At 32.8% G+C, this 12633-nt stretch overlaps 1 protein-coding gene across 1 annotated transcript; it reads right to left on the reverse strand.

The window, feature by feature from the left end:
• LOC109359029 (protein STRUBBELIG-RECEPTOR FAMILY 7-like) lies at positions 286-7677 on the reverse strand. The gene is made up of 16 exons (XM_019603535.1): positions 7405-7677; positions 5764-5893; positions 5589-5660; positions 5437-5502; positions 5277-5348; positions 5103-5174; positions 4680-4751; positions 4535-4600; positions 4372-4434; positions 3954-4273; positions 3384-3673; positions 2767-3038; positions 2185-2317; positions 1720-1856; positions 1342-1498; positions 286-665 (listed from the first exon to the last, which is right to left on the reverse strand). The coding sequence occupies exons 1-16, from the start codon at positions 7499-7501 to the stop codon at positions 522-524; spliced, it is 2163 nt and encodes a 720-aa protein (XP_019459080.1). The 5' UTR covers positions 7502-7677; the 3' UTR covers positions 286-521.

Below are 12633 nucleotides of genomic sequence, written 5' to 3' on the forward strand. Positions count from 1 at the left end.
AAAGACCCAGAATCCAACCTTTGTTTGGTTAAAAGGTAGGCTCATAGTTGATCTTACAATGGGTTTGGGGAAGATAGGAAAAGAGGAAGTTTGAACTTACACACTTAAGCATGCAAGTTTGAATTCACACTCAATCATGTTCTGCAGCTTAAACTGAAAAAACAATAGGACCTTTTGCTCTTGATAAAATTTCTGATTTAAAAAATGTACAAGCCATGGGATCTTTTCCTGTCATAATTGCATTAAACAATGGAAAAACCGAGAAAAACTACATGGACGGTTGGAACAGCAGTGTAAGAACTACACAGCTTCAAATGTGGTTATATTATTGAAATTTACAATGCATATAAAATAATTAGCTCAGAAACATACTTAAAAAATTGACTAACATCAATAACCGAAAGTGCAATCAATCTAACTCAGTAACTGTTTGAGAGGTTAAGAAAAAATTTATGAAAAAATGACAAGTATTATTTACTGTTCAAGCAATTCTATCAACACATGTTTTCTTTCTTTCTCATTTACATGTCCTCTTGATCATCACCCCATCGGCTGGATCCTGCTTGATCAGCTCCATATGTCCGCTTGCTTGTGTTAGCTCGTTGCACTAATCGAACCAGTGCTTGAACCACTTCTGACATTGGTGGTCGGAACTCTGGCTCCGGCTGTCCAAACAATACAAATTAGAATATCATCATTATGCATTGACAGAGGCAGATATTTGTAGGGGTGTGGCTGCCCGTAAGTCACCTCGGCAGCCGGCTAAGCCCTCTCAATAAAGTCTATTTTACTTTAAAACAAAATAGCAAATTCATTCTTAATGTAATAATTGCTATTAACTTCCAATCATATCTCTAACTCATTGCTATAATGTCCCTAATCTATTCTATATTTTAATAATTCTATTAATTGTCATCTGCATGTATTCTTAGTTGTTTACATGGAAATTTTGCAACACTGCTAAATTTCAAGAAACTTCCCTGGATATGTGGTTGAGTTGAGCACTTAAGGCCTATTTGGGTTAAGACTACATTTTTTTGTTTCCGCTAATAATTACATGTTTCCATTCTCTCTCATGTTTTCAAATATTTGTTATAATTAATGAAAACATTAAATAAAATGAAAAGTAGGTTACATACTTGTAATCATTAATGAAAATAAAAGATGATTTCTTAAACCAGACATGCCCTTAGGAATATATATAAGGGAAGTCCCAAACCAATTGGGTCAGTGAGATGAGCAAGCTAACAATGTCATATTAACCAATTCATATAGACCAATCAAATCATTTAATTTTCAAGCTACTAAAAAACAGAAAAGGATGTAAATGATTGACATTACCTGAACACAAAGAGCAATAACATCAGCAAATCGAGAAAGAGACTTAATAGGGTATAGCCCTTCCAATGCAGGATCGACCATTTTGGCCAATGCATCAATATCATGAAGTTGAGGTGTTGCCCATCGAACTACAGACTGCTCAAATCTTGGCCTTGAGCTTTAGAGGGGATGTTTTAACAATCAAAAGAGGGAAAAAAGTGAGAATATTATATCAACGCATAATTTCAAAAACAGTAACATGTGAAGTTTCGCCATGGAAGCTGCCACCTACAGAGAAAGTAGAAAAATATGTATCTATATGTTCATGCGTGTGGCCCAGTTATGTTTGAAAGCATGAGTTCAGAAAATTGTTACATTAAAAGTGTGTCAATCATTCACCTATCAAATGGTTTCCGACCACTGAGAAGTTCCAACATGACAACTCCAAAGCTATATACATCACTTTTCAGACTACAATGACCAGATAAGTCAACTTCAGGGGCATCATACCCAGATCCAGCATTATTGTTCAATACCTGAACATGAGACACAAGTTAGAAATAGAACTTCTAAAATTATGTCATATAAATGTTCATGGGTGAAAGGCAAAATTGCATTCTGTAAGATCATTATCATTGTTCTTGCTAAAGTTTGAAGAGATAAATGTCATGTCCAATGGAAGCATCAGACAGTATACAGATTTTCTTTTTCCTATCAATAAATTACATGGTTCTTAGTGGGTTTAAAATTTGAGCCCCGGATCTTGTGGCGAAAATGGCGTACAATTACCATGACCAAACACAATCACATCCAATGATAAACACATTATCTCACAGCATAGAGTTCTATAAACTACAAAATCACCTGGTTGGCATTTGGAATATAGCTTGCCAATCCACTGTCTGAAAGATGAGGATTAAGATCTGAATCAAGCAATATATTGGCCGACTTAATATTCCGGTGAACAACTGATGGTGAACAAGCTTCGTGTAGGTACCTGCAAAATTGTGAGGTAGGTTATTGGTTTTAGGATGGTTTGTTTAGCAAAGTTTCCAACTGATAATGTGTTGACTTTCGAGTTTTTAGAGTATCAAATTTGAAATCATACCCAAATTATATTTTTTTCTTATTTTTTTACTATCAAAATAGAATAATATGTTTAGTAATAATCAGGACATTTTTTTATCTCAGGGAAAATAAAGACAAAGTTAAGAGATGCATTTGTGAGAAGACAATGTACAAAATAAAATAAGAACAACCTCAGTTTTGAACCAATCACGGCAAAGGTCACGTAAAGCTAAATCCAAGCAAAATATATAAAGCAGGAACTAAGATGGGAGAAAGAAGAAGACGACTTACTCATGAGGTTTAACATAATATAACATGCTACAGGACTTCTTATAACTGCATGTCAGAATTTTTATTTACACAAGTAAACAGACTTACTCTAAGGCACGTGCAGTCCCCAAAGCAATCTTGACACGCGTAGTCCATATCAACGGGTTACTATACTCATCGGGTAGATGAAGGAAGTCATGCAGTGATCCATTTTTGTGAAACTCATAGACTAGGAGGTGTTGTCCATGCTCTGAACAATAACCTACAAGCTCTGTCACATTTGGATGATGCAAATGAGAGATACTTGAAACTATTTCTGTAAAACCTTCAGACCGATCATTGGAAAGGACAGATGAATCTATCTTCTTCACTGCAAGAACCTAAACATTTTCAGCAATTAAAAAAACAAGTCAAAACAATTAATAAGGAGATTTATTCAAGACATGGCCTAATATGGTAAAGTTCATTGTATTCATTGGGAGATATTGGCTATTCAAGTGGTGTTCACATGCACTGGGACTTCTCAAACTTTTTTGGCTGTGTTTAAACAACCTTAGGTCTTTAAATATGTACCATCAAGAATTGCATTCACCAACTTATGTACATCAGATTTGAACCACTTATAAGTAAAATTCATAATGTCATACTATTTCGGACTGTTCTATATCTTGGCCATCATATTTAGACATAGAAGTGCACTTGCAGAAAAAACATGTAAGGAATACCTTTCCATCATCAAAATGAGCACGGTATACACGTCCAAAAGAACCCTCACCAACAAGTTGATCTGCACTGAAGCTTCCAGTAGCAATCTGCAGGTCAGCTATTGAATATGATTTCACATTTGCACGAGCTGGTACGGTCTTCTTGGCAATAACGGGCTTACTTGAGAATTCATTCTCATCAGCTGATTTATGACGATCCACAGGTGGAGGCTTAAGATTTATTGGGGGCGCAGGAGGAGGATCAAATGTCTTCAAATCATTTACAAATGACGATTGCATAGAATTCATTTCTGCACCATGAGAGATATTAACATGTCATTTGGAATAATAAGAATGTGAAAAAGATAAAATGAGTAAACATTAAACTGAATGCATTAAGACAGTCCAATCATTTATCAATATCAGAACTAAGCATATAGAGAATGGTCAATACAGAAGACAGCTATAGAAGAATGAAGGGTGAAAAAATGCTATGAATAAAATATATACAAGTAGCCTAAAATATGGGTGACCTCATCATAAAATCATAAAAGAATCAAAATGTTTTTCAATAGTATACAAGATCCAGACCATGCACTTCATTTGAGGTAAGAGGAGCTAAGGGCTGACTGTCAAGCTTCTCCATGTCAAAAGACGACTTCTTGGATTTTCTCTTCACCAGAAAGAATGCCACTATTGCCCCAACGACCAAGATGGATATCACAATTCCGGCAATGGCACCACCTCCTATACCAGATTTTTTGCCTCCATCACTTGTGCCAGAATCTGAAGGCGTGCTTTGTCCACCAGATTTCTGATTTTGCTTTTTTGTTACTGGAGGTGTGCCCGGAGGAGGTGTGCCCGGAGGAGGTGGGGGTGCAGGTCCTGAGACCCAAGTATTACCGTCCGTCCTGTCATTAAATTTGAACTGTTTTAAGTTTTCTACAATTTATGATGGAAATGTAGATTCTCAGTTACAAAAGAATTGCTGATAATGGCAAATGCTTACTTTAGGTTTATGCTTTTCAGCCGTTCTGGTACCCAGCCTGAAAACTTATTGTTTTCTACATTCCTAACAAAAATTTAAGAAAATAAAACAATTTGTAAGGTACTTCTATTGAAATATAGGAAAAGATATTGAACAGATGTCATATGAAACAATAGATACACACAGATTCTCGAGAGGCAGATTCGCAAGGACACCAATGGTGCCTGTAAACTGGTTGTTTTGTAGATTCCTACAGAAATGTTAACAAGTCAACTCATAATGCAATCAATAACATGAAATTTTTAACGGATTTTTTTCCGGACATTTACATGGTGGATATGCTTGAAAGTGAGCTCAAAGTCTGAGGGAGGTCTCCTGTCAAAGAATTGAAAGAGAGATCCCTGCAATGAATAATAGATATTGTAGTCAACCGGCCTTAAATTGTCAACAAATCAAATTCTATAATACATGTTTTACGAAATAATATAATGAATACCAGGCCAACAGCCTTCGTTATTACACGTGAACATGTACATTTTTTGAAGTACCAAAACCACATGCAATTTAGTGGAATAGCCAAACTGATATGGAGCATTTTTCACAGAAAAATAATACAAAATAGGAGGATTTAATCCACAACAGAAATCATAAAAAGTAATACTGGAATTGAAAAGGATCATTGTTTTATAGTTGACACAAAGTTGATAGCTAAGACTACATTTTACATTGTTGAAAGAAGGAGGAAATCTTACAATGTAGTGAGGGAAGTAAGCTTTTGAAAGTTGACACTCAACGCTTGCTGGAGCTGATTATGACCAAGATTCCTACATTATATATTAATATAAAAAGTGATTCAATTTGTTTGGATAGGAGGTTTATAAGGTATACAATGAGAGTGTACAAGAAGACAAGAAGAAGTTACACACAGGTCCACAAGAGAAGCCATATCAGAAAGAGAATACGGGACCGCCCCATTGAAATTATTATTAGCAAGATTTCTGCATACAAAGTAACAATAGTGTTACAAATTACAATATACGAATAAAAATAAATGTAAGAGTGGCAAACAGGTGTCATAGAACATACAAGTGCTTCACATTTGGAGGAAGTTGGTATGGTATGGTTCCACCAAGATTGTTATCACTCAAGTCTCTGCAAAAGTTTACCAGGTCACAACAATAGTAACATTACATAAAAACTGGATATATGATGAATCATGAATGAGACAATTAACTTACAGGGTAGTCACAGATGTCAAGGATTGTAATTGGTAACCCAAATTTCCACTCAGTTGAAGACCAGGTAACTTACTGTAAGAAATGAAAAAACAAAAATAACAAATCATCAGAATTTCAAACATCAGCGCAGAATAACAATTAGAACTTATAAAGTGAATGGAGATTGAGACTTTACATCTCCGTGACTCGGTTGCCTGAGCAAGTAATGCCTTTCCAAGACTGTCCACAAGGATCATTACCATTTTGAGGCCAATTTAGCTGGGACGGTGAGTTCATACTTTGAAACATAACCTTTAGAGAAGCAACTGCATCAAACATTAAGAAGACATTAGGCAAAACTCAGACACGTACAATGGAAATTTGTATCCTAATATGTTAGTGCATGTCTGTACAACCATCCATTTTACATATTTTAATATATATAGATTACTCACAAAATAATTGAATCTATTATGCTAGCATTAACAAATATATCACTTCTAAGCATAAGTGAACATTTTGTCAGAAACTGTTGACTAACATTAAAGATTCATGATATTGACTTCAAACCCATAAACCTTGTGAAAATATAAAAATATAAAAAATCAATTTTTCATCAAGGGTTCTCAAAATGGTACAATGCAATCTCTTGGATGTAAATAGCACGGATATGATATTATCAATTGTTTAGTGCATAGAATTTTGTGAAAAATAACACTGCTGCTATTGGGGAACATGAAGGAAGAAAAATAATTCACATTACTCCTCACAAATTAGAGTAAATGTGCAAGGATTGTAAATCACCACATGTTCAAATTTATAAGAGTTCATCTTTGGGGGGTTACTAGGAAATTTAGCATCAGATCTTTGCCAAGCAAATATTTTATGTTTTCGAAGTGCCAAATAGCTCAGCAGGTTGCTGTTTAAGAATATAAAGACAAGGATACCAAGATAAGAATAATGATATGTACAGGATTACATCAGGCATAATCATAAGATGCAAAAATAATTGAAGCAAGCTTATCTATTCCCTGCAATCATTCCACTGTACTAGCTATGTTGTTTTAATCGCTACATGTCTCACAATTCAAATTCCATATTAGAAATATTGCTGGTAAAAATGTGCTATAAAAAGTTCAGAACAAACTTGACTACAATTTTTGAATGAAGCACAAATGCAGCTACCTCATTGTCTGGCTGTTGCTAATGATATTAAAGCATTCAACCTCACGATACAAGGGCATGCTGAGACCCATTAGGGAGTAGGGATATCGGTGCCAGAGTTAAGGAGGAAACAAGCCAAAATGCCAGTCACAAATGGTCCAGTGTTTTACCAAGATTGTTAAATATAGTCCCTTAGGGGAACAGAAGTAGATTGAACTGTGATTTTCGTTGCTAAATCAGCTAATAGAATTTCAATTTTTTAATGAATTAACCATCAGAATATAACTATACAAGGACAACTTTAAACATCACACAAAAACACAACACATAACTCAAACACAAAATAAGAAAATCCTTCATTTGTTAAAATAATTGGCATGCAGAGACATAGTTAAACCCACAAAGAAAATTCAGCAATCTGATGAAACAGTAAGGGTCAATTGCACCACTTAAAAGATCAACTGTAAAAGTTATCATTCATATAAAACGACAAAAACAGAAGAAGCCAAAATAAAAAACTAAACTTGACCACTTAACGTATCAAATAAAACTAATCAAACATAGCATTTAGAAGTATTCTTCACTCACAAGTCACAACACATCCAACCACCAAAAAAAGAGAGATGAAAATAGCAAAAACTTGAGAGTGCTATATGAAAGAAAAGACACTGACCATCATTTGGATCTGTGTCACCATTGGTGGGAATAGGGATTAAACCAAGAATGCAGGTGCTGATCAAAACCAGCACTAGCCTTCGATTCTCCACCATCTCAGTTTTCTTTGTGAATCAATCTTTGCTCCCAAAAATTGTTGCTACCCAGAAACTAAAATGGATTTACGATCAACCCCTTTTTGTCAAGTTTTTATCTTTCCTTAATAATAATATTTATGATATGGATTCATGTTTATATATGTTACCACCATTGCCGAGTAAAGCTGGCAAGCACGAATCGGCATAAGAAGAAACAATGTACACTATTTTCTCATATATTTAATTTGGAAATTTATAAATTTAATATCTAATTATTAGTATTATTATTTTCCTTTTAAAGTTTTATTCTAATTATAAAGAAATATTTGCAATATTTGCAAAACTTGAAACTAAATCATGATGTGTATACACGTTTGATTCCCCTTAAGTAAAGTTTCGGGTCTGAGTTGTGGATGGAAAAAATGTCCGTTGAGAGAGTTAGCTACACATAGCTATACATAGCTGTGGATGTTCCCAGCTCGGACAGGATTACCTCCGGTGCGAGGATATATGAAACAAAAAATGACTACAATAGAAAGCATTTATGTTTTGTATTTTTTTCCTTCCTCACTTGCATGAAGCCAAATTAAGTAACTTTAACATTATATTTAATTTATTTATTATGTATACGTAGCTTTCATTGCAACTGCTAGGCAAGAAGTAAAGCAAATCAAATACTTAAATTTACAGTCACGGAAGAATGAGACACTGACAGCAACCAAAAGAAATTAAAAACATTATAAAATCTTAATTTAGTATGGTTGGCACATAATAAAAAGAGATAAATATATACATTAGTTCAGTTTTTTACACTGATATTATATTAGTTATCATTTATTTTCAATCATAAATACCTCCATTCGTTTTTTTGTGGTGTCTTGTTTTTTTTTTTTGCAACAATAATGAAAGGATGATGATAATGGATACCATGATCATAATACATGGTTTGTGGGTGCCTATTAACGTGGACACTAGGCAAGGTTTTGTTTAAATACTTCTTTATATAAAAAAAAAGTTAGGTGAACAAACATAGTTTGTCCCACTACAATGGGAATCTTTATTTTTATATATAGTTAGCAAAAAATGTATACATTTTAATTACTATTCATTCTTGAAAGAATAATATAATAAACGTATATAAATCTCATAAATATTATACTCATACATTTGGGTGAGTTTGAATTTGTATCATATTAGTGTTCTAATATATAGTAATACTTTTGCACTTTGAATTGTGAGATCTTCATGATTAGGGTGTCTCACTTACTTACAAGCAAAAAAGTCAATTGGTATAAATACAAAAATTTATTGAAATTTGATTGATTGTACATAATTACAATACCAAATCCAATTTGTAATTCAGTTCAAGTTTTACTTATTAGAAAAATATTAAAATATGTCATAAACAATAAAAAATAATCTTTACATTACTATTCGTGTGATGGACCCTTATTAGCTTTGCAAATGCAGATTCTGCCCACATTAACTTTTTGATTTATTTTAATCATGTGATAATCATTTTCCCTTTCTATAAATCATTTTACAGCTTTTCTCCCTCTTACCTAGAATTATTATATCCTTCTTGTGAGCATGTATGCACAACCTTTTTTTTTTAGAAAATCTGAACTCAAATTTAGTTACGAGACTAGATTATTTTGTAGACTAAAATCACTTTTGCATTTCACTTTCAATTTAGATTCTCCATCTCCATGTGGGTAGTGCAAGTTTTAAAGTGAAAATTCAACATTTTGCATAATAGTTTGTTTATAGGTTGAATTTTGAAGAAAATGGGAAAATATATATAACTATAAAATATATTTGTGATATATTACTCTAAAATCTTTCATTTAACTTTATTAACTTTCAAAACTCAACTTATAAATGAAGTTGATAGATGCAATGCACATCAATAACATCTCATGTCAATATCATTCTCATGGGCCACATTGGAGTAAGTCGTGAAATCAACAAAATTGGGCCAACTTACCCATCTCATGTCATATATTGGACATAAAAATATGTCAAATCTCATAAAACATTCATTTTATAATATAATTAAAAAAGGTTGCGGTAAGAGATTCTAATCTAGCATGGTTTATACAACCTTAATCATATATGCGAAGAAATTATTTCATGAGTTGAATATATGAGTTCCATTATAAAACAATCAATTTAATCATCTATGACTACACTTAATCTCACCCTCTTATGTTTGATGATGTTGAAGCAGGAGGAAGGAGAAGTAGTGGGTGGCACAGCAGTTGCGTTGATTATTAGACAAGTTGTGACAATTCTCCACGTCTGCGTGTAGACATGCCGTAACTTACTGCCCTATCAATTTGTGTCACTTTCATGTTAAAATCTGTCCTACAAACAATTACAGATTTACATTAACTGTTCCATCTAATTTACTAGCAAACTAGCATATATTTAGTTCTCTCTCTGCATGATTGATGGTTTAAAACATGTTTATTTTTTAGAGAGGGGAAAATATTGAGGATTTTAAGTGTGATTGAATAAGTTTTATATTGTATAAAAGTGTAAAAATGAATGGATTAAAGAATATAAAAGTGAATGGACTCATAGATTTAATAACTTAAAATTTGAACCCACTTATATATTTATTTAATTTAGGGGATAGTATAGTGGTAAATCAGTGATTCAGCCCAACATGCATGATTGTCCACTTCTACTCATATAATCAGGCCCCATACACTCTTGAACTAATGGAACAAGGTTTTCACAATGATAAATAATATCTTTATTATTTTATAAGTTATTATAAATAAGAATAATATATATTTTTAAAAAATTATATTTCTGAAGAAATAAAAATAAAAATTTATTTTTTGTTTATTTGAAATTTAATAGGGATATTTATAATATCTCACTTATTTTATTTATTTTATAAATTCGAATTTAATTATAAAAATTAATAAAAATATTTTTAATTATCTTTTATTTATTTTATAATAAAATTCGAAAAAATTAAAATAAAATAATAATAAAATATTATTTTTATCACTTTTTTAGAAAAATGAATATAGTCTTTTTAAGGGTCCATTTTAATTTAATTTTTTTTTCTTATTTTTTATTTATTATTTTCTGAAAATGATATAGGTTTAAATAAATCTATTTAAAACTAATTAATTTGACATTTATTTATTTATCCTTCTTTAAAATCAAATGGGTATTATTTAAGAAATCTCATTCTAATTATTTAAATCCCAAATAAAAATAATTATTTTGAAAAATATGTTGGACTTTTTATGGGCCGGACAAAAATGAGTATTCACAGCTGCCCCCTCTTTACTAGTTATTTATCTGATAGCAAGCAAATTGATTCTTATTCTTATTTGGACCATACGACATCTATCTTTTCCCCACAACATTTACATCTCTTCTCACTTTTCTTTGGTTAAGAACAATCAAGAATTATTCTTATTTAAGAACAGAAGTAAAAAATAAAAAATAAGAATGATGCAATAAAAAACATGATAAGAATGTTTTTATTCTGTTAGGAACAACCTTAGTAAGAATCATTATGATTGCTGGTTGCTATATTCTAGTATTGTAGTTTTGATTTGGGTAGAGGTGGTAGCATTTTAATTTGTCCATCTACACTTCTTATCAACTAATCTCAATTTATAAAAATAAAACTGACATTATGATTGGCTGCTAAAAATATGAATAAGCGAAGTGAAGTGTTATTAACTTCACCCTTGATTGGGGTGGATTTGTAAAATGATTTAGAGGTAAAAGATCTAAACATGAAAGTTTCTTGTAGCTTAGTGTGATTAAGTTTGATTGAAGTACCAAATCTGTTAGGAATGGGGAGACGAAAGTACCAAAGGGATACATGGGCATTTGTTAAGTCAATGAAATGTATAACTAATCATATATTAGTGAGTCATATATAAACATAAGTAAATATATAATGCCTACAAAAGATAAATATATAATTGTAAAGTATAATAAACATAAATATATTATGTTTTTGGTTTTACGAATGAATACAATTTGATCCAATAGGTCCCTTAGGAAAACAACACAAAAATTAATAGTTCCTATTGGTTTATGGTTTTTTGGTTAGTTTACTATTTAATTTTGAATTTATTTAAATATAACCACTCCTAGTTTTCATACTGTTCACAACGTAAATATAATTATAACAATGGTTGCATTAAGCCATTAACCATATTTTTAATTACATCTAATCTCACATTTCTCTGTAACATTTATAATTAAATTGAATCACATGGCGTTATGGGAGAGATCTGAAACATACATCTACGCAGTTAGCATATGTTACTATGAAAACATAAGATTATTAAAATGGGGTGTTTGGAATTTGATGCACTAATAATGTATATATGTTGCAAGGAAGAGACCCACGCAGGTGCAATACACTAATTGAAGACATGCTAAATGTTCCACGACCAGGGTGGGATAAGTTGATATGAAATAGAACGAAGTTATGTCTCTGAATTATATAATCAAATTGAAGAATAAAGAACAAGTATAAGAATATGTGAAACGTGATGGAGACCGTGGCCAGCTACATCAGAAGTTCTGAGTATTAAAACTATCTATTTGTTCCTATCCGGCGAACCAAAGGTCATATGTTTAGACGCCGAGGTGGCCCCACTAGTTGGGACCACCAAAGTTGACCAAGGGGACAGCATGCCTTCCGTACTCCACCAACATACCTGCCAGCACGACAGACGGGTTGCAGAACGGGAGCCTAACCAACCACAGGCTAGAGGACAAGAAGGGCACAGTGTACGATCCTACAGACCGCCTGACACGGGAAAAGCAGCTCCCGACAACACCTTTGGTCGGCCACGCGTCGCACCACCAGCCAAGAACCCAAGGTCAACTGTTACTCCTATAAATAGGAGTACCAACCAACAGGAAGTAGCTTAACCTCAACTCCTTGTCTCTCTAATATTATTCCTCTTGTCATTCACTCTCTCTACTTCATATACTGACTTGATCGTCGGAGAACCTTTTCAGGTACCTCCACCGGCGGGTCCAACTCTCTTGCTACCTCCTGTCACCTTGACGACCACTTCCTACCTCTTCATCAACATCCGATCCATCATAGTTCACATCTTTGTGTTCTGATAAAGAACATTGGCACCGTCTGT

This window comes from Lupinus angustifolius, chromosome LG11 (assembly GCF_001865875.1).
Source record: "Lupinus angustifolius cultivar Tanjil chromosome LG11, LupAngTanjil_v1.0, whole genome shotgun sequence".
NCBI classification, from domain to species: domain Eukaryota; kingdom Viridiplantae; phylum Streptophyta; class Magnoliopsida; order Fabales; family Fabaceae; genus Lupinus; species Lupinus angustifolius.

What these genes read in the sequence shown, in the direction of transcription:
- LOC109359029 (XM_019603535.1), bottom strand. Translation starts at nt 7,501, where the DNA reads ATGGTGGAGAATCGAAGGCTAGTGCTGGTTTTGATCAGCACCTGCATT. An exon ending in TTGACATCTGTGACTACCCT is followed by an intron (nt 5,503 to 5,588) that starts GTAAGTTAATTG and finishes AAACTTTTGCAG; the next exon opens with AGACTTGAGTGATAACAATC. An exon ending in CTGAAAAGCATAAACCTAAA is followed by an intron (nt 4,274 to 4,371) that starts GTAAGCATTTGC and finishes ATTTAATGACAG; the next exon opens with GACGGACGGTAATACTTGGG.